Source organism: Micropterus salmoides, unplaced genomic scaffold (genome assembly GCF_014851395.1).
Source record: "Micropterus salmoides isolate LMB-PRFRI ecotype aquatic unplaced genomic scaffold, ASM1485139v1 Ms_hic_scaffold_5, whole genome shotgun sequence".
In the NCBI taxonomy this organism is placed as follows: Eukaryota; Metazoa; Chordata; class Actinopteri; order Centrarchiformes; family Centrarchidae; genus Micropterus; species Micropterus salmoides.
In genome coordinates, this window is record NW_024044237.1 from 29,229,992 (window position 1) to 29,252,615 (window position 22,624).

The window sequence follows — 22,624 nt, forward strand, 5'->3', positions numbered from 1 at the left end:
TTTCGTAAGGTAACATTGTACATCGGCGGAGCGGGCGGGTCACACACACACAACAAGCTTTGCACTGGTAGTGAACCGAGGACACCACAGCGTCACATCGGCTGATTTTAAAAAGAAACCACGGTGTTCGCTAGTGAGCTGACACTAGCTGACACATAATGTTTCCAGCCAGCAGATATTCAAGTAAAGGTAACGTCACGTCAGCGAATGGCTAGTTAGCAAACACATTGCGAGCTTGCAGCGCTGGACTGCACAAAGCTAATAGCTAAAGTTTACATAGAGTGTTGGCTGATGTCACTACACGATTTATATGCTAACCACAGTTATACAGGGTGGTGAATAGTTTTTTTTCCCTTTATGCCTGACTTATTTTATACTTTCTACAAATGCTAGCATTAGCATTAGCCAAAACAGTCCAGAAAGCTCACTGATGTTAGCATCAAGCTAATGTAGGTGAAAGTTGAACCAATATAGGTCATTAGAACAGTGTCCTTGTCCCAGTTGAACGTTATATATCAAATTTACGCTTTTTAGATCTACACTGATGATGTTATTAACTTGTAATACATTTGGAAGTTACGTAAAGTGTTTTGCTACGTAATAAGGATGTTAATTTGTAGCGTTGGACTTTAAATCTATCTTAGCTGTGATGTTACTGTAACTAGCATGGTGCTACTGCTGCAACTTAGCAGTGTGACAGCTGCTTGGCATTTTTCCTATATTTGCTGCACAAATATCTTTTTGTTTCTTGAGGTGTTTTCAGAAATCTTCCTGATATATCCTGTCACCTGTCTACATTGGTACGGCTTTATTTGCTGTCATTTTATTGTATTGAATGTTGTTTTGAACCTGATCAGGCTCAACTAAAACAGTGACAACACAGTACGGTCATATGCCCAGCAATTTCAGTTGGTCTTGACTGGGTGCTGTTCTCTCTCTTGCAGCACACAGGTGTATCAGGGCATTGAAGAGAGTACAGACAGAGCATGCTGCCCCTCAGCTGTACACAACACTAAACAGAAGGACGTGCTCTTCTGTGTCAACACCCCGCATCACAACACACTACACCATCCATTCTCGTGATAAAGATCCAAGATGGGAAGGTAAGAGCCAGCATTATTTAAATTTACTCTGAGGTTAAAATTATGTTATTATAATTACTCACACTCAAGACCCTTTTTTGGTCAGTTAGGTCAAGCATGCCAGACATTGGCATCCTGAAAAGATTGATCTTTTCGTAGCTTGATCTGCGTCATATCTAATCCTGGTTTAGTCCATATTTTGGATAAGATGTTTACACTGAACAAAAGTTACCTCATCCTCATATAACCATATGATTGAATATTTTGATTGTATGTAAAGGGGTAATAAATCCATTTTGTTTATTTTTTGCCCCTACACAATAAGACTCACAATGCAGCTTTAACTTATTGTAAACCTTCAACAAATTTACTAAAGCCACGTAGACATGTTTGACAGCTGGACGTATTAAGTAAACACAACATGCTTTACAAATTTACTTTGATTTCCTGTAAGATTTTGCATTTTGTTCTATAGTGTTTTGTTTAATGTCTTAGAAAAATTAAACATCAGTGTGGATTTGCTGTGACAGGAAGGGTGGACAGGATTGATCCAGTTCAACTAGGCTTGGGCGTTATTACTGTATACAGGTTTACAGGTTATACAGATTTAGAAATCCAGATGGTATGATTTTCAATACCATCAAAAATACAGATGCTCCCCTTTTAAACTGATATGTTGTAGTGTACGTAGGCGGGCAATGCTGCGTGAAACTGCATGACATCATCTACAATGTGACAAAGCGATAACCCCCTTCACTTTTCCAGCAGTTGGTAAACGACACACAAGCTTAAGCTGCAGCCTAAATTTACTGACAAATTGTAACCTACACTGTACATTCACTGCCAAACTTCCCAGCTCACCATTTACTCTTCTCTGCTGCATTCACCTGCTTCTTGCTCACTTTCGACTGCGACAGGTTGGATGATACTACAGGACTAGTAAACAACAAAAATGCCCCATTGTTTGGGAGTAAATTGAGTTCGGTCCAGATTATAAAATTGAGCCAGCCTACACTAGGGCTGAACGATTAATTGCATTAGCAATATTATCGCGATGAACTGAGTATTTTTTGTTTGCTTACTGGGATACAGAAAGATGAACTGAGATAAGGACTCACTAATTGGTGGTTGAACTGTAGGTTTTGTCTGGAGCGCTTACTTACAGTATACACACTAGTGAACTTTTTCTTGTGGTCTGTAGGTAGGCCGACCTGATGATATTATATCATATTATTTAATGCCATGACTCAAATTATGTTTCTCATATTATTATAATTTGATATATTTTCTCCACCATTGCTCATAATAATAATTCTACCTAACGATTTACTGCTTGTCCATTTTGAATAATACAGAAGGTAAAGAGTTTAAAGATTAATCGCATATTAAATCGCAATCGCAGTATTGATTAAAAAAATCTCAATTAGATTATTTTCCAAAATCGTTCAGCCCTAGCCCACACGGACAAAGATGTGTGCACATCGTCAGCATTCAGCCCACTGATGTGTCATCCAGTCCTCCCATCAAGAATCTATAGAAGAAGGCACTTACTTTCAGTCTATTCATTATTCTATGGGCCACGTATTAAACCCAGCAAGACTTATCTAAGTAGGCTAATTACATATTAGACACACAGCACTGAAGGCTAGACAATGTTACACATGTTACAGTGACTTCTATGATAAGCAGCTTTACTTTTTTTTTAACACACAAATATACCATGTCATACCCTGGTGAAAGGAAAGTATGAAGGTAGGGCTCTGCGATATGACGATATCTATCTTTGATGATAGAGAAATGTCTATTGTTTACAATTATGCTCTATCATTTATAATGTTGTCGCAAATTCCAAACTTTACCATAATATTTTGGGGAGGCAACAGCGCTATGCACCGTGGTGAAGTTAGTTTGAAGTTGGAATTCGACATCTATTGAATGTCCATAAGCAGGAAGCTTCCAGTCTGAGACGTGAATCCAATGCGGGAGTCCCTTAATCCTGCATTCTATCGAATAGTCAGCAGGTGGCGACTCTTCTGGTTGCAAAAAGAAGTCCAGTTCCATTAGAAATAATGGTAAAATGACCCTACTTCTCACCTGATTTATTACCTCAGTAAACACTTTCATAATGAGTTTATGATCTCAGTCGCTAGTTTCAGGTCTTCTTCAATACAACATGATGTTCATTTAGTAAATTATGGTCCCATTTAGAGTAAAATACACCTTAAAGCAGAGTATGCTTAAGGGCAGGATTATCTATGATTGACAAGTCGTTACTATGGCGACCTGTCAATCGGGCTAGAGTGACTCGTACCCACGACACTGTGGAAATTTAACCGCCATTGAAAAAGCTTATTAGGAGTTGGCTGTTCACTTTCTCTGGTGAATACATTTAGTTTTAAGACTGTTGTTCGCTAGACAAAATGGACAGACCTGTTTAAATGACAGTTAACGTGAATTACAGATGCACCTAGCTAAGCAAGCTAGCTAGCTGCACACACAGCCGCTAGCGCCACCGTCTCGTCCAAATATGGTCACATCCTGTGCCGCTGGTTGCAAAAACTCAACATGGCGGTGCCCTCTCGGCCAAACTCGAGGCTTCAAAACGGCAGTCCACAAACCAACGGGTGACGCCACGATGACTACGTCAACTTCTTAAATACAGTCTGTGAATGTCCAACGTAAAACTAATATCCAACTTGAAACGAACTTCACCGCTGTCCATTCTTCCACACCTGCCGGTATTGCAGGGAAGAAATTTGCATTAAAAATAATGGACGCGCCACACAACACTATCCAGCAGTGCCAGCCATGATGTGTGTGTCATTCAGGTAAAGTTAAATGACTTGCACATCGGACAAACAGTTTACTTTAAAGTTCCCCCAGACATGCTGCTGTTGTGCTGTGAGCTGTGGTAGCAGGAGAGTTGTGAGGTCGCAGTCTGGAGCCGCTGTGCTTCTCTGGAGCCATCTTGTCCTGTCATGTTAGCTTTGTAGCAGCAAGTAGCATCAGTTTGTAAACCCACAACCTACCTAACATTACTTAAATTAATTGCTGTGTTGTTGTTCACTTTATCATGATGTTTGTCATGGTGTTGGATTTCTTCAGAATCACTTAAGTTACCCCACCTTTATAATAAGAGAAATATCCCAAGTTCCAGTTGCAATTGGTATTTCATTGAATTTACAAAAAATGTTCTATATCGGGATATGTATCGTTAGTAAGATATGAAATGACCTATATCGGGATGTGTTTTTTTTGTCATATTGCATAGTCCTATAATAAAGGTATGAAAAATGTATTCCGCCCAAACAGAAATTCAATCCATGAGTCTTTTTGTCTTGTGACATCTTATCAGACTTATAGAATTGCTTAAAAAACCCAGATAGTTTGTAATTAGTTTGGATGGTTACACTGCAAGTAGAACCCTGCCTAATCCTGTCCGTTGTAGTGCAAGGCTTTGCTAAGTGTATGACACAGGGATGTGGTTATCCTCTATAAGATACTGCAGACTGAACTTGTTCCTCACTATTTCCTTCTTGTGGTCCTTTTCTAGGGGTCGAAATGGAGAGGTTTGCAGATGAGGCAGATGTGGTGATAGTAGGTGGGGGCCCTGCCGGTCTTTCAGCAGCCATTCGCCTGAAGCAGCTTGCCATTGAACATGAGAAGGAGCTACGAGTGTGCCTTGTGGAAAAGGCTTCTCAGATTGGGGCACACACCCTGTCAGGAGCCTGTCTCGAGCCCAGTGCTCTCTACGAACTCTTTCCCGATTGGAAGGAGCGAGGGGTGCGTGTCTTATTCAACATTTCTTTGTCAGTTTGGTGTATGTACAAAGATACCCTTCCGTTATACCATAGGGAACAGTTCAATAGGTGCTCTATGTTGTGGTTGAATGTTGGGTAATATATTATGTTCAAAACGTAGTCGGACTCGCCACCAGAGCACTGGGAGAAATGCCGGTGCTCCGGTCGCTCTGTGACAGAGACAGAGATGTCGTCAGCAGCTGAAGCGGTGAGACAACTGGGAGAAGATAAGGAATGTTTGGCTTTGGCTCGGTGGCTTAACGTTAGCTGTATCTGTGCCTTTTGTTGAGTCAACGTGCTTATCACACTTTTCTTAAACCGATTAATCATCGGCTGGATGGGCAGGACGTTAAAAAAGTTTGACGTGCTACAGCAAATCATTAAATGTTGAACAATATGATTGATTGACAAGTTAGTACTTAGCATTAACAAATTGGAGACCAATGTAGAACCTTTTGCTTGCACAAGGATTTAATGAATAAACCCCCCCCCACAGAAATGAAACAGCTGTAACTGGATTTAATATTCAACTAGTGGTAAAAAGGTATACTATTAGGGCTATATGAAATTATAAAATATGTAGTATTTATTATATTATTGTTATACTAACAGTATACTAGTAACTAAACATTACACTCTTTATTTAATACACTCTTGTGCAGTTCCTCCTCCAGGTTGTGGATAAAGACTCTGCAGTAGACAGGTGTATATTGAGCCGGTGCCAGTGTGCCAATATTTGCTGCTTCTAGCTGCCTCCTCCATAGAGCAACACGCTCCTCTTGTTCTGTTTTACTAGTTATTGTTATAAATATTTTTTATTGTTTAACTTTGTTAAGTTGAGAAATACACATTTCAAAATGTCAGTAGAGTTTATTAATCCACATTTGCCTACACTTGTACACGTATGAATATGCATACATTTTTGTTAATGTTTGAAAATGTACATCTAAAAAGTGTTATTTCACTATAAAAAAATTATATAAACACACAAATCACGATGAAGTCAAACTCTCAATAACACACATTGTGCTTTTACCACAGGCACCCCTGAACACTCCAGTGACTGAAGATGTGTTTAGCATTTTAACAGAGAAACACAGAATCCCTATCCCCATTTTACCAGGTAAAAGCCTGTTTTATTCTATTTGAAAAAAAAATGGTGTAGTGCTTTCTCTCTTTCTAATCCACACTTGAAATGACAAGGCTTTAACAGGTTGTGCCCCACAGAGAGGGTGTTATATTGATATTACCATAGTCAGTCTGAGTGGAAAGAGGCAATAGTCGAGTATAGAGGATTTAAAACGGAAAGGATGCACGCGTCAAGTGGTGTGTCGAGTGTGCAGACATAATGTATACTGATGCAACATTTTTCAGAGGCAGAGTCTGAATCACAGGGGTTGCCACACAACTAATATTTTAAATGGAGGAAACTTGCTATAAGGCAAATTGTTTGAATGTTTGAATTATAATCAATTTAGAAACACAATTTGCAACATGTATAGGTATCATGTTTTTTTTATAAGGCAGGACCGTTGTATACAGAAAAAGGGTAAGATGTGTTTTTATCATATATTGTGATATAATTACTGAGGTTAATTTTTATGTGACCCAAGTACCTTAACAAAAAGGTGGGAAAATGACTTATCATACTGGTATTTTGGTTTGTTCATCCAGTTGAGTTGACAGATGGTCTGTCAAACACATAGGCCAGCTTGTTAAAACTTAATAAAACACTGGAAACTCAGCAGTGCTGATTTTATATGCGCATGATTTTTCCCGCTGTCTCTAGGTCTCCCCATGGTTAACCATGGTAACTACATAGTGAGACTGGGGAACTTTGTGCGCTGGCTGGGGGAGCAGGCTGAGGAGCTTGGAGTGGAGCTTTATCCAGGATATGCTGCAGCTGAGGTGAGACCTTAAATTTCTTTGATGTACTTAAAGACATTTGCACGCAATACAAATGTCTTACACAGGTTTTTTTCCATTGTTTTTCTCAAAATGTACTATAGCTGTGTAGGACAATTGATTATTTTCATGGTCGATTAATCAGTGTTTCCCAAAGCCCAAGAGGATGTCCTTAAATGTCTTGTTTTGACAGTTTACTGTCATAGAGCAGTAAAGAAACCAGATAATATTCACATTTAACAAGCTGGAATCAGAGAATTTTGATTAATTATTGCAGCTCCATTTACTGGCTGTGTAGATGATTTGTCCATGAAACACAGTATCTCACATGCCACTGGTCTGATTTTTACAAAGCCTGATTTTTAGGTGCTATAATAAAGATCAGACTTAAAAACTTTGAAAACCTACTACAAGTGCTCACACCATGGGTCTGAGAACTTGCTTTGCTTAAAAGCTTCTGTGCACTCTGCCTGTGCACTCATTGTGCATGGGAGAGAGGTCTTAGGGGATGGGGATGGGATTTTTTCAGTTGGATACTTTCAAAATCTTTTGCTCATTCTAAAGGATTGCCTACCCCAGGTTTAAACCATTTTTTCCTCTTACCTTGTCTAAAAATACAGTTAACAATTGCCCAAAGAGACCATAGTAATATAGTATAGGTTGCAAAAAGAATATAGTAATATATTAGAATAGCTTAAAGAGGTGGTATTATGTACCAGTACATGTTTACATGGTTTAATTTTCAAAAAAAAAAATTTTTATTTTCATACTGCACATTGCTGCAGAACATCGCTTTGTTTTAGCTATGGAGTGATACATCTTGTCTCTAAATGATCTTTGTTGGAAGTTGCACATGCCAGTTCCTAGTTAAGGACGGACTACTAGCCAATCAGAAGCAGAGAAGAGTGGTGAGTTATTAATCTGTGAGCTGAGCTCTGTCTCTACATCACAGTAACAACTGCCTGGAGGGTAGCTAGTGTTTGGAAGGGAGAGGAGGTGTGTGCTCCAGCCCAGTGTTTTTCCACCGGTGTTTTTGAGAGTGTGTCGGACTGGCTGCTTGCTTTTTCTTTCATCCCTGTGTCGACACAAGGATGAAAGGGAAACGACTGGACTACAAACGAGCTGTTTTCAGGCAGTTCAGAGCAGTGTTTTCTGTGGGAGATGGGAACTCCCTTTGGGCTGGACTTTGGGCTTTTTCACTTTGCAAACCTATTGCATGTGAATAAAGGTATGTAACTCAATTAAGGAGAGGGAAAAGGCCTAAAAGCATAATACCACCTCTTTAAAATTTCAGTGTTTGCCCCTATTTTTATGTGAGCTTTAGATGAATGGTTTGGTGGTGGTCGTGGTAGTCAGCGGGGTGGTGGGGTTTGGGGGTCCTCCCCCAATAAAATGTTATGTTTTCCAATGAAAAATATGTAATTTCACATCATATGGGGCCATTATGTTCACCATATCTCTGAACAAATAACAACACCCAAAGATCGGTCTTCTGGGGAGGAACTACAACCTTTAGATTTGGGGAAAGTAATTTGGTTGGTTATGATGCTCTCCACAGTGATTTTACATTAATGGCACAACATGTTTTGGGCATCACCGCTGAAAACCCTGTCAATATGACGATTGTTCAGGTTTGCCTTTTGTGTCTTTATTTTACAGTTTTTGACATTTATCTGTAGACATTAATAAAAAAAAATGGGCAACATGAGAAACCACCTCCCTTCTGAGCTGCATTTTATGTACACATTAAAATTCAAGAAGAAACGTCTCCTAATTAGCTTAAAAGCTCCTCCAGTCACCACTGTCCTTTCTTATCCTAACAACCACTTTTTTAAACTCATATGAAACCTGAAAAATAATTTAAGATGTACCTGTCTGTACAGGACAGAGTTGTAGGCTACACCAGGTTAGTCTAAGTTTGTACCTGATGTTCTTAACATTAGACAAGTAGCCTAGGTAGTAATAAAATACAGCTACCAGTTAATTTCTATAAATTGAGCTAATGTTGAAGTTACATAGCAGCCAAAAGACACAGCCTACTGTAGAAGCTTTCCTGCTCAGCTGCGCAGTCTGAGGGGAGGGGGGGATGTTAGCTAGCACATACAGGCTTCACTTTTCCAGCAGGTGGGAAACAGACTTTTCATGGTCTTGAAAAGCTAACACACCGTAACCAACAGTCAATTTATTGCCAGAATATTTCCCTCCGCTCGCGTTCAACATCACTTTATTCCACTCGGACAATCAAACACTCGCTACCCCCCCCCTCCGAATCGGAGTTACGTCGCTCTTATAACAGCACCTGTCACGTAGCCTAGATGTCCTTTGAAGAATGAGGAGAGGAAGCGAGCCAAGCGACGAGTGTTACTGCGCTTGCACATAGTCCATCCATCCATCCATCCATCCATCCATCCATCGTCAACCGCTCATCCGGCGTACAGGGTCGCGGGGGGGGGCTGGAGCCAATCCCAGCTGACATCGGGCGCAAGGTGGGGTACACCCTGGGCAGGTCGCCAGTCGCTTGCACATAGTGTGAGTGAAAATAAGTAGTGCACTGATATAATAATGATTGTGGGAAATTTTGGCGCTCCTGAACGCAAATAAGGGAAACTGCTTATATAATCAGTGATCAGAAGTACAGTCCCTCTTTGGGCTTATTCGGTAGTTTTAATTCATCATGTTTACTGTGCTCTCTCAACTCCAAGTGTTAATCTTTATCCATATTACTTTTTTCAAGGTTTTATTTCATGAAGATGGGAGTGTCAAAGGAATTGCCACCAATGATGTAGGCATAGCCAAGGATGGCTCGCCAAAGGTATTGTGCAGTAAAACATTTTATTGAATAATACTGCTGCAAATCACAAATAAAGACCATTCTTTACAATATAACCATGAATAGCCTGGATACGTCAGGCCCTTGACAGGATATGTAGGTCAAACAAACCAACAGCACCTATTTTGAGACATCAAGCATTTCATTGACTGACCTCCTTCAAATAGATTTTTGTAGTTTGTGTGTTGCTTCATAAAGAAAAGAGTATCTTAAATGTGCACTGTCCTTGAAAAAACTATTGATTAGTCATAACAATCTAGTGGATAATAGAGTATGTTGTAAATGTAACATTCATATATTATATTAGGGCAATATTATGTCATTTTGTGATTATATCATACAGTACATTACTATTGCCATTTAGAAAATTATTTTCTTCTCCTTTGGGTCTAAGAAGGCAGGATTTGTTGTTGCTGTCCTCTTCATAAAAAGCAATTCCATTATTGTTACCTACCAACCAGATATTATTTCTATTATATTCAGTTGCTTCTCATTTGTGTGTCCTGCTTCAGGATGTTTTTGAGAGAGGAATGGAGCTCCATGCTAAAGTTACGTTGTTTGGAGAAGGCTGTCATGGCCACTTAGCCAAGCAGCTTTACAAACAGTTCAACCTGCGTGAGAACTGTGAACCCCAGACCTACGCCATTGGCCTGAAGGAGGTAAATAACATGTACCATACAATGCTCATAGTAAGCTAATGCTGGAGAGAGTATTGGTCAGTCTACTGTGTTTTAAATTTGGTTTCCCCCTTAATCTGGTTTGATTAATCCTAATGAGTGAAGTTCATCTTGAGTAGACTGTAAAGTTATTTCTACACTGGGGACAGGGTTAACATTAGCTGGTCTAAGCCAGTTTTTTGACTGTGTCACGTTTAGTTGTCCTGCAGATGAAAATATCAACGGCCAAAATGTCCGGATGGAAATATGCCAAATAAATAAAGGGGCTGGATGACTTCAACTTTTCCGCAAATAAACTGACATTAAATTATAAAGGAAGGAGTCTATATGCATTTTCTGTTAACACCAGAGCTGAGAGCTCCAGAGTCAGAAACACAGTAGGGATGGGCATTTCAAGCAAATATACTATTCGATAGTCACTGGGAACTATTTAACCATTCTTGGAACATCACGAGAAGAGAAGTAAAATAAGGAGCTGGTGATTAGCTGTCCTGACTATGCTACTGATGAAGGATGGTAGAGAGATGTTGTTGTGGTGTTCATACTGTAAACAGGAACTTTATTTTCTCTGCAGCAGCCAACACAATACACAACCATAACAGTAGTAAGCTGCCACCTTGAGCATCTAGCCCATCTGAGAGCGCTGTTGTCGAACTGAACGTTTACTGAAGCCTGGTAGAGACGCTTCACTAGTATGAGCTAGATCAAATTAATTATTTGTAATAAATATGTTAGTATTATTCAGTAGCCTAATTTTTATAGAAGTAATATTCATAGTGGTTTAAATAACCACATGGATAGTATGCTAAACAAAGTTTTACATAAAATTAATTAAAGACCTGTGTCATATAGATGTCTGTCCCAAATATAGGCAGTTTGAGTTCAGTGATTAAGCTGGTTATTTTAAACATTTGTCTGGTGGTAGTTCTATATAGCTTTACAGCAGTCAATGTAAAACATAGACAAATCGAATAAAAATGAGTGCCACACCGTAGTGTACAACCAAGAATATTGATGATGCATAAAACCTGTCAATAAAAATAAATAAAATAAAAATAAATTACGCATCACACAATGTTTTATAATTAAAAGTTGATATACATGTAAAAAAAAAACGCATTGCACATTGCTTTATAATCAGTAAATAATCAATAAATAAAACCTAAGCAAAACATAAACAAGTCAATATACAAAAATAATGGAAAAATAAAACATGCATCACACATTGAAAGTTTTTTGTAGATTTCATATATGCCATAAAATAACCTCTAGCGTAAACTCTGGGGATTCAACTATGTATACACAATCTGGATGTAACTCCAATCACAGTAGAAAACAGAAATGCAACAACTTGCTCTATGAATGGATCAATTTAAAGGCAACCTCTGCTCGTTCGCTTTTTCAGTTGTGGACGATTGATGAGAAGAAGTGGAGGCCGGGCAGAGTGGAGCATTCTGTGGGCTGGCCCCTGAACAGGAACACATATGGAGGATCCTTCCTTTATCACCTGAATGAAGGAGAGCCACTAGTTGCTTTGGGCTTTGTGGTGAGTTGCTTTTATGCAAAGATCAACATATGTGACAGCTAAATGTCATCTAGGTGGTAAATAACCACAGGATAATTCTTCTGAATAAATAGTTAACCCTTGGGCAATTTTACATTATTAGTGTATAGTAGTTTTATGTTATTATGGTATTTAGTTTAAATGATTTAATTTAAAATAGGTTACATATATATATACATATACACATTGTATCAGTCTCTTCATAATACCCCTCAATAACAAAGACAAAAGCCTGATGTTTGAAAGAAAAGACATCTCATAAATCAGTGGTCACTAATAGGCATCCGCTCTGGACTGCCGACCTATAGCCGATTTATTATTGAGACTTCATGAGGGAGCATTTCTTTTTTTTTAACCAGCGCAGCTTTTCTAGCATTTACTGTACTGGTTTAGCAGCCCAGGAAACTTACAGGCTTACAGATTCATGAGACATTTTGTAAACACAGACGAATTGAGGAGACGAAAGGGAAAAGAGATTTCACATGGCTTTTAATCAAGAATGTACAGATTCTTACATGTAAATTGCTCCCACGGACAGTTCAGAACCAGAATATCTATAGCAGGACAAACTAGAGCTTATGTTTCTCACTGTGTGTGAGTGTTTATTATAAAATTGGTTAAGACTACACTTCATCACTTCAAGCTACACTTTTTATTAAATTTTTTCTAAAAATTAGGCATTTTATTTTAGTTTACTTAAATTTAGAATTTATTATTAGAGTAGTTATTATTTATTATCCCTCCAGTTGGATGTGAAAACGGACAGTCCGTTGTTGACTAAAAACACATGTTGATACAACTACGCATTATGGTACTGAATGATAACTCAAGTTAGTTGTTTTGATTCCGGACTTTTGCTTTGGGAAATCTTCTCTAACTGGACCTCTTTGAATTCTAATTGAATACCCCTATCATAAATAAGGAAGCATCACTGACAGTGATTACAGCTTTAAATCTTCCTACTGCCATTCTGCACACGTGGACTGGGACAGTTGCTCCCATTTTTTCCAGATCCTCTGGAGTAGGGTTTGGCAATCGTATCTATTTTCTGATCATGGCTACTTGAGATCACCAATTGGCGATCTGATTGCCAGTGGCCGGTGTTACGTTGCAGCAAGTCAGTGAAATGCCAGCGTGGAAGAAACAGGCTTATTAGCTTTAAGGGAAACCACCAGAAACATCTGTAAATGCACAGTACAGTGTACAAAGGTGCCACACACACAGCAGGGAGGAGGAGGGTACCATCGATAGCAGCTATGTACAGCGTGTCAACCCAGCTGTATTCTAACGTTAACATATCCCTCTCCGACATTGAGAAGTTAGTCTATTTTCTTAACACAACACTGTCAGAGTTAAATTCAATGCATTAGTTTTCCATTAAACACACAGCTCAGTTTCAATGTGAAAATCTCTGATCATCCCTTCAATCAGCGATAGGTGATCCAATCGCCAATTGGACCAACCCTAGTCCGGAGCACTGTCAGACTGGATGGGGGAACATTGGTGAAATGTTTTTTCCACTGATCATTAATTAACTTCAATTCTGCAATTTTATCACTGAATAGCATTCAGAGATTTGACTTAAAAACTACTCCAGCTTTGTCCTGATTATGTACTTGATTTGTTATGCTAATAAATCAATCAAAAACCTATGAAGTCCATCACTTCCACTTCCACCCCATGGGACTTTATTTTGGAAAAGAATTTACAGGAGTCAGTGGCGAGAGACAACTAATGTTTTGTTCCCTAAACTACACACATGATGTTTGTCAATTTAAAAGATAATTTAAGTCAAGAAAGTCACAGTTTTCTTTTAGTTTTTGTGTGAAACCGCTCAATGAACTCATCGCTCGTCTCGCACAATATATGCCACCAGCATGTTAGCGCTGTAATTCTAGCAAACAGTCATTGCGTGGTTGCTACTAGCTAGGTAACTTAGCTATGTTCCACATATCTCACCTGATGTGTTAAATCCAACAACTGTTGGTCTTTTCATCACATCATCTACTCGTGTACATTTTTTGACTTTAGCTTCAGTCATTGAGGAAAAAAAGTTAGGAAGTCACATACGCAACTTTAGGTTTATGTTCTTTGTAATTAGGTATTTTCAAAGTCTTATACTTCCACAGTTCTACGCCAAACTGTGACTTTCTTGACTTGCATGATTATATTTTAAGTTGACAGACATATGTGTAATTCGGGGTACAATTTGAATGGGTTGAAAACAGTTGTTGCCTCTTGCCATAGATTACTGTACATATTTTTTCTGAAATAAGGTCCTGGGGTGGTCCACTGGAAGGGAAGTGCTATGTGCTAAGTGCTAAGTTCTATCCTGACCATTCTCCCAATTCCTGCCACTTAAAAGCATCCCCATAATGCAATGCTGCTACCACTATTTTACCAAACATATATTATTGATATTGATGTAATAACTACAAAGTTTCTACTGAAAGTAATGGATTCTGTTGGGCCCCAACAGCTCCCTATCTACTGGTTGTGTCCCTGATTATTTTAAAACGGCTTGCCTGAACCCACTTTTAAAGAAACCTGGTTTAGATCCCTCCCTCCCACAAAATGTTAGACCAATTTCAAAACTGCCTTTTATTGCAAAGATTCTAGAAAGAATTGTGTCCAAACAGCTGCTCACTGTGCTGGAAAATAACAAATTATTTGAAAAGTGGTTTCAAGAAGTACCACAGCACTCAGACTGCCCTGCTTAAAGTCACCAATGACCTTTTTAATGTCTGCTGATGATGGCATGTGCTCAGTCCTGGTACTCCTGGACCTTAGCGGTGCTTTTTACACCATTGATCACAACATCATGTTAGACAGACTGAGGCACTGGGTGGGGATCTCTGGTACTGCCCTAGAATGGTTTTCATCCTACCTGTCAAATAGGAAGTTTTGCGTGTCTGTAAACAACTATGTCTCTTCGTTCTGTCCAGTTAAATATGGTGTGCCTCAGGGGTCGGTCTTAGGACCCATTTTGTTTTCCTTGTATCTGCTTCCCCTTGGACATATTATCCATAAATATGGTATTTCTTTTCATATTTATGCTGATGACACACAAATGTACTTGCCCGTCAGATCCACAAACCCTGGAGTACTGAGTTCACTTAACTGCCTTTATGACGTTAAAAATTGGATGTCAAATAATTTCCTCCAGCTGAACTCAGACAAAACAGAAATCCTGGTCATCGGGTTCCCTAGTAAATCACATTAAGCCTGTTGCAAAGAACCTTGGTGTTTGGTTTGATAGTAATTTAAATTTTGAGCAGCACACCACAAAGCTCAAGTTCAATCATGTTTTTATCAACTTAGAAATATAGCAAAAATTTGATGTTCTTAAAAGTTCGATGTTAACTTTTAAGGACACGAGACCATTTTACACGCCTTCATCTCATCACGCCTGGATTATTGCAACAGCCTTTTCACTTGTTTAACCCAAAAATCTACTGATCGACTCCAGACTGTCCAGAACTCAGCTGCCAGGCTTTTAACCAGAACAAAGAAATATGACCACATCACCCCTATTTTAGCTTCATTATACTGGCTCCCAGTATGTTTTAGAATTGACTTTTTGAGTTTTATTGATCACTTTTAAAGCTCTTCATGGCATCTCGCCTTGTTATATTTCTGGCCCATACACATCAGCACGTACCTTGAGATCCTCGGGCAGAGGTCTGTTGTCTGTTCCAGAGTCTCGACTGAAAACTAAAGGGGACAAAGCGTTCGCTGTCAGGGCCCCGAGGCTCTGGAACAGCCTGCCCGAGGAAATCAGGTCGGCTGAGTCAGTGAACTCTTTTAAGTCCCTTCTTAAAACATACTTTTATAGGAGAGCCTTTCCTGATCTTTTTTGACTTTATTTTATCGCTGTTTATTTTATTCGATATTACTTATTTTATATTTATCTTAAAAGTGTATTTTAGTCTTTTCAATGTTTTCTTGCTTTTATCTTGTATTGTTTTTGTATTATTGTCTTTTGGGTATTATTGTCTATATACTTGTTAAAGCACTTTGTAACTTGTTTTTGAAAAGTGCTCTACAAATAAAGATTATTATATTATTATTATTATTATATATTAGCCAGGTGATGAACAGTATGAGGTTTTTCCAGACACTTAACTTTGCAATCAGGCCAAACACATTTTTTGTGTCATTAGACTAATCCATTCAGAGTCATTAAGTGACACCTCATGGAGCCACTATCATCCTGGCAGCTTTCACCTTCCTGAAAAGGGCCTTAGTTGTCCGGTCAATGAATTTGGCCAGACATCAAACTCAGAAGAGACTTGGTGGATCCAAAGTTCTCAGAGGCATCGGTTCTTGTGTTTTCTCTGATTTGCACTGTGAATTTTGGTAGCTATATGAAGACAGGTTAATGTCTCTCTAAATGATGTCATTTAATTTTAATTTGCTGTCTTGATGTCTACAGACATCAAAGATGATAGAATCTTGATTAGTGTCAATACCGAGAGTCTAAATAAATGAAATACCTAATTCTTTATTTTTAAGTTTTAAGATTGTGTAGATTGAGGTAACATATTTGATTTGAAGTAGTTTCTAAGCCAGAGTAGCTGTAGAAAATAATAAAACAACCTAGTCTTTCCACTTTGTATATGTCTACTAGGTTTGTGATACTTACTTATATTTAAACCTGCAATCTTTTTCCCACTTCAGATTGGTCTAGACTACACCAACCCTTACCTGAGCCCCTTCAAGGAGTTCCAGCGCTGGAAACATCATCCCTTTATAGCTCCCACACTAGAGGGCGGCCACAGGATTGCATATGGAGCCAGAGCACTGAATGAGGGAGGATTACAGGTATATGTCTACATTACATGTTTTCATGATCAATAAGGATACTTGTTTAGCATAAAACTTGTTTATCAAACTTGTTAGGAGTCAGATTCACTATTCATCATGGGACTGGGATGGGACAGGGGGAAAAAAGAAACCACTCCCATGTCACTCTCTATTTGCTACATCATATTAAACACTAGGTTCCTACGCAGAGTGGAAAAGTGCGGAATTTGATTTGAGTAATTTCCAGGTCTGGATAAATGTGGGAGAAAAAAAAAGAGAGAATCAATATCTTTGGATTGCATCACAAATAACCAAATATTAAGCTTGTCTGAACATTTTATGAGTTATGCAGTGATGTAGTCATCAGTAAAGTTTTTGCTGCATCAGGAAACCATACCTTGTCTGGCTGCATTCATTGTCGCTTCCTTGGACACAGTAAATAAACAAGGCTGCACAGACAGGGGAACAAAGCCGGGTCCTAGCCCTTGCCCCACGAAGGCTGAGTTGACCTGGGCGGCTCAAACGACCAGAGTTTGAAGTTAAAGGAACTTGCAGTTACGGAGATATAAAATGAATGTATGTCAATGGAAGTGTTATTTCATATACGATTAATAGCACCACCTAGAGGCCAATTGACACCAATCACATCCTGTTTTTAGCATTTTTTGCAAACATTTATTAGCTTACCGCAATGGAACCGCAATGCCTTGTATTCGCGAGTTCCCAGCCCCACTCGGGCTTGGACCCCTAATAATATTATTATTATTTATTAAATATGTTAAGGTAAAATAATAAGAGTATAGGTTGCACCAGTTATTTTACTTCATCTTTGGCTAGAGATGTTTGACAGTGGAACGCTGTCCAACTCTGTGTGGGAGTGAATTCAACAGCCATAAACTTTACTTGTGTGGCTACAGTACCTAGCTACAATCTTCTGGCACTTAATTGGCAAAATATTGGCATACATAATCAGAATGTAACATACATGTGAAAAGGGTACCTTTGGTATTTTTCCCATGTTTGTTTGAAAGGTTTGTGTTTGTGTGACAAATTGGGACAAAATTTATTAAAATTACTCCAGTATTGAGTGAGCATGCTGCAAAGTAATCCTTGCGGGCAACTGCGCCCCATCAAAGTCCATCCACCAAATTGCTTGTTTTTGCCACTGACAAGCTCAGATTGTTAGACAATATTATGGAAAGTATCCCTACAGATATAGACCTTTTTTATTTTTTATTTTTTGAAAAACCACTTGGAGTCTGGCGGTTTTGAACAGAGCGATATAGTGACTGTTTCTGGTTAAACAAAAAGGATCTTACTGTTTAAAAAAAAAAAAAGTGTGTCTGTAGGGATCCTTTCCACAATGTTGTCAGACGCACATTAATAATAGTCTGAGCTTGTCAGTGGCAAAAAAGCACTTTAGAGGACATAATTTGACAGGGCGCAATTGCCCATAAGGATTACTGGAAACTAGAAAAGTGGAATTTTTAAATGAAATAATTTGTAGGATCCCTGTAAACAAAGTACTGACCTAATCTAAATGTCAAAAGATGAGTGCGAGTGCATTTCTGGGGAAATCACAAGACTCCATTAAACTAGCCAGTTTCCCTACAGAGATTGTTGTAAAATGTATTCCTGCTGTCATGTTTAATTAAAACCATCAGTAAAATTCTAAACTGAGAATCTAATTTACACAACAAATAAATCAATGTTGTATAAGCTGAATAACAGTTTATGGAAGGTTTTCACTACTATTGATACGTTAGTTTGTTTTGTCTATTTATTGTTACATCAAATGCATCCGTGAGCCTTCTAAGTGTTTAGTTTGATTGCTCTAATGTGTGTTTGTTTCTTCTGCTTCCTCACCCAGTTATTAATGTATTTTAATAATATAAAAAAATGTAACACAAAGATGGAGAACATTGTTTGATCTGTCAGATATGCAATCTCATTCTGATTAGTCATAGATTAGAATATGATTACAAATACGATTAAATTAGATATGTTCTCCACTAATGACGCAATCACAGCCAGGCAATATAGAACACTTAAAACTGAATAGATTTTACGTTACACTGATGAAGTGCCATTATTTTTAAAAGTGACAAGAAAATAGATGAAGGAAAAGATACATTGCCACTTGAAAATGTTTCATCATGGTACATTAAAAGTGAAAGCAAGTTATTGTAACGAGATGTTGTTGCAACATAAGACACCTCTGACGAGTTTCATTGGTTTAACAATAATGTATTCACTGTTACAAAATAATTGTATTATGTGAATATGTGTTTGTAAATAACATAAATATTTAAAAAAAGCACACGCTGCTCATTCACATTGAAAGATCCGTTGGGGTAGTATGGCATCCGCTGGATTCCTCCCTGTGGAGGTTTTCCAGATATGACCAACTGGGAGGAGACCCTGCAGAGACCCAAAACAAGCTTTAGAGATTATATGTTGAACCTGGCCGTGGAGCCCCTCCAGGATAAGGTGGAGGACGTGGATTAGGAGAAGGGTGTCTGGGTTACCTTGCTCAACAGGCCGCCCCTGCGACCTGGACTTGGATTAGCGGCAGAAATGGAGATAAATAAAGGCTCCCTTGCTTCTTCTAATTCACGAGCCGAGGAAATTAAATCAATAAATACTAGTTTCTAATTAACACTAACCACATGCTTTTAATTTAAAACTATATAATATGCCTTGTGATTTCACATGTGATAATTGCTTTGTGGATGATGTATGGACATACTAATGGCATATTTGGTCAGAATGTGTCCTATTGGCTAGCGACCAAATTCTTGAAATCCAGTTAGAAGTTCAGAAAGTAGAACGTGAGAAAGTTTTAAAATGGGCACAAACTCTCTCCTATTCCTCTCCAGTCCATCCCAAAGCTGACTTTCCCTGGAGGGCTGCTGGTGGGCTGCAGTCCTGGTTTCATGAATGTCCCAAAGATCAAAGGCACCCACACAGCTATGAAGAGTGGCATGCTGGCTGCGGAGGCCATTTTCCCCAAAGTCACAGCAGACAGCATTGATTCAGAGACAGCAGGTACAGAATTTAACACCTATTAATAATCATTGTAGTAGCAACAGTTTGTAAATCATTCCAGTCCATGATGGGTAAAGTCAGAAACCGTGCTATACAGGTTGTAGACAAAATAACACCTGAAACAAATGAAACTGTAAAGTAACATAAACAAACACACTGCAACAAGGCTGGACCATATCGGGTCAAATGCCAGGTGTAAACATTTGTCAGGTATAAAAGGTCAGGCAATAAACTCTCTTTCTTATGAGTTTTCAACACAACCTGAGAAACCTTAACAGAGACCCACAGGAGACAAGTTCTTGAAGGTGTATTGATAAAAAAAAAAACTGCAATATCAATCAAAATGTCAGTGGCAACAGTCACAAGAATCATGATAAAATTTCCGGTACAGAGGCTGCTCTGAGAAAGAGCAGGTTGAACCTAACCAGTAAGGACATGATCTACAGTATCTGGTATTGACAAATACTTTGTGTGTCAATGGAATATAATCTTTGTAGCACTGTGGTGACCAATTTACTTTTTGGTATTTCTCTATAGCACAATACAACATAAGAATTTACTTTTTAAATACATAGTCTGGAGTAGTTCACCCAAAATACTTCATTACTCCTAACTATCGGCTGTGTTGAGTCACTCAAAACACAGGAAAATAACATTTGAAAACAGTGTGTTTTTACCAGGAACATTGACCTAGTTGATAAGAAATGGTCCACAGACCTGACTATGAAAGGTTTTTTTGAGATTATTTCTTCCAGTTGAAATTGTTAACGTCCATTTCTGGATTTGTTTTGAAATACATTATAGATCTTGGTTTAATATGATAGATTTTATTGGACTTTAATATTTGTAACCCACAGAAAACAATCCACAAATGTGTACTATGGTGTGCAAATATTTCACTATCTACTTGTCTACAAAATGTATTTTTACAGTTGTGATGTGTGAATTCTACACACAAAACAGATTTCGCGCATTTGCAGATTGCCTTCTGTAAATCTGTGGGTCATGTTATATTCGTAACTTTCTTTTTAAGCATTTGTGGAATTTTGTCCAATGAGGACTGAGGAGACGTGTTTAAAAAAATAAAATAAAAAATACAAACCAATATCTTTTACATTTGTGTTGTGTAAATTCATATCCACAAAAATACAGTGCAATTTTTAAATATGTACAATTTACTCTGTACACGCACATTTTAATTTCACATACAAAGTGTTATTTACACATTTGTGGATCTATTTTTACACACAAAATAATTGACAAATTTGCAGATTATTTCCTGTCAATTTACATGTCACGTTACATTTGTGACTTCCTTTTTTACGCATTTGTGGAATTTTGTCTAATCTGTACCACAGAGATCTGTAAACAGAGATCTGTAAGTGTGAGAGCAGGTTATTAGCTACACCAGCAGGTGGCGACATTGCCTCTCATGAGTTGTAAGAATATCCACTGCAGTTCCCAGGGTCATCTGTAGGAGACAACAGCTTCTGCATCTGCTGGACCACTAGACTCTACTGCGTCTAAACTTTTCTGTACAAGTGTCTATAGTTTACTGTTGAATACTTTATGACTGTATTTGTTTTACATTTATATTTAAATAAATTGACTGCATTTGAATGTACTGTTGTACCTACTCTTTGTAGGAGCTATTGTAAGCTTTGGTAAGGTCACGGCCCTCAAAAGTAAAGTCAATGTCCATTACCCGTTGAGCTTTTGCATGAAAAACTGTATTTTCTGCTTGTGAGTTTCATTTCTGGTACAGATTGGACAAAATTCCACAAATGCATAAAAAGGAAGTCACAAATGTAACGTGACCTGCAAACTGACAGGAAATGTAGTGGGGTGGTGATGGAGCAGTGGATAAGACACATGCCTTTGGTGTGAGAGACCTGGGTTCAACTCTCCACTGTGACACCCACCAATGTCCCCCTGAGCAAGAGACCCCCTAGTTGCTCAAGAGGCGTGCGACCACTGACATAGAATAGCAATTGTAAGTCGCTTTGGATAAAAGCGTCAGCTTAGTAAATAAATGTAATGTGATGTAAATGATCCTTTAAATGTGCAAAATCTATTTTGTGTAAAAACAGATCCACAAATGCGTAAATAACACTTTGTATGTGAAATTAAAATGTGTGTACAGAGTAAATTGTACATATTTGCAAATTGCACTGTATTTTTATGAATATGATTTTACACAACACAAATGTAAAAATACATGTTTTGGGCAGTGAGGTATTTGTGTGTTGTTTTTATTTATTTTTTATTTTTTTACAGATCTCCACAGTACACATTGGACAAAATTCCACAAATTACAAATGTAACATGACCCAAAAATTGACAGAAAGCAATACATATTTCTAGATAGTGAAATATTTTCACATCATAGTACACATTTGTGGATTGTTTTCTGTGGGTTACAAATAAGAGTAAATAAAAGTCCAACAAAATCTTCGATAGTTTAGCAAGTTCAGAATTAAACAAGGCTTTGTGCTACAAATGTGTAAAAATGTAAGGATTTTTTAAATCTTCTCAGGACTCCATATACCCGAGTATGCTGAGAGCTTGAAGAATTCGTGGGTGTGGAAAGAGTTATATGCAGTGAGAAACATCAGGCCGTCCTTCCACAATTACTTTGGCCTGTACGGTGGCATGATCTACACTGGAGTTTTCTACTGGATCTTCAGAGGAAAAGAGCCATGGACACTCAAACACTGTGGTGAGCATCATGAAGCAGAATCAGTGTACAGCTTGGCATTAAGTTGAACATTTGTTAAGATTTTTAGGCATTTAACTGATCTCCCTAAAGTGATGAGTTTAACAGTAGGAAAAAAGGAAGACCATCTGTAGAAAGCTCATGTTTGATGGTTACTGTAATGCAGAAATAAGCTGCAGTGAAATGGAAATAACAA

General features: G+C 38.2%; 1 protein-coding gene across 1 annotated transcript in view; it reads left to right on the top strand.

Moving 5' to 3' along the window:
- etfdh (electron transfer flavoprotein dehydrogenase) overlaps positions 1-22,624 on the top strand; it is a 26,269-nt gene continuing 3,645 nt past the window's right edge. The window contains exons 1-11 of the mRNA XM_038698835.1: positions 1-189; positions 945-1,103; positions 4,636-4,865; positions 5,924-6,005; positions 6,672-6,790; positions 9,522-9,599; positions 10,130-10,276; positions 11,700-11,840; positions 16,539-16,682; positions 19,544-19,712; positions 22,249-22,431. Coding sequence (XP_038554763.1) covers positions 159-189; positions 945-1,103; positions 4,636-4,865; positions 5,924-6,005; positions 6,672-6,790; positions 9,522-9,599; positions 10,130-10,276; positions 11,700-11,840; positions 16,539-16,682; positions 19,544-19,712; positions 22,249-22,431 — 1,483 coding nt within the window. The 5' untranslated portion in view covers positions 1-158. The remainder of the gene's footprint in view (positions 190-944; positions 1,104-4,635; positions 4,866-5,923; positions 6,006-6,671; positions 6,791-9,521; positions 9,600-10,129; positions 10,277-11,699; positions 11,841-16,538; positions 16,683-19,543; positions 19,713-22,248; positions 22,432-22,624) is intronic.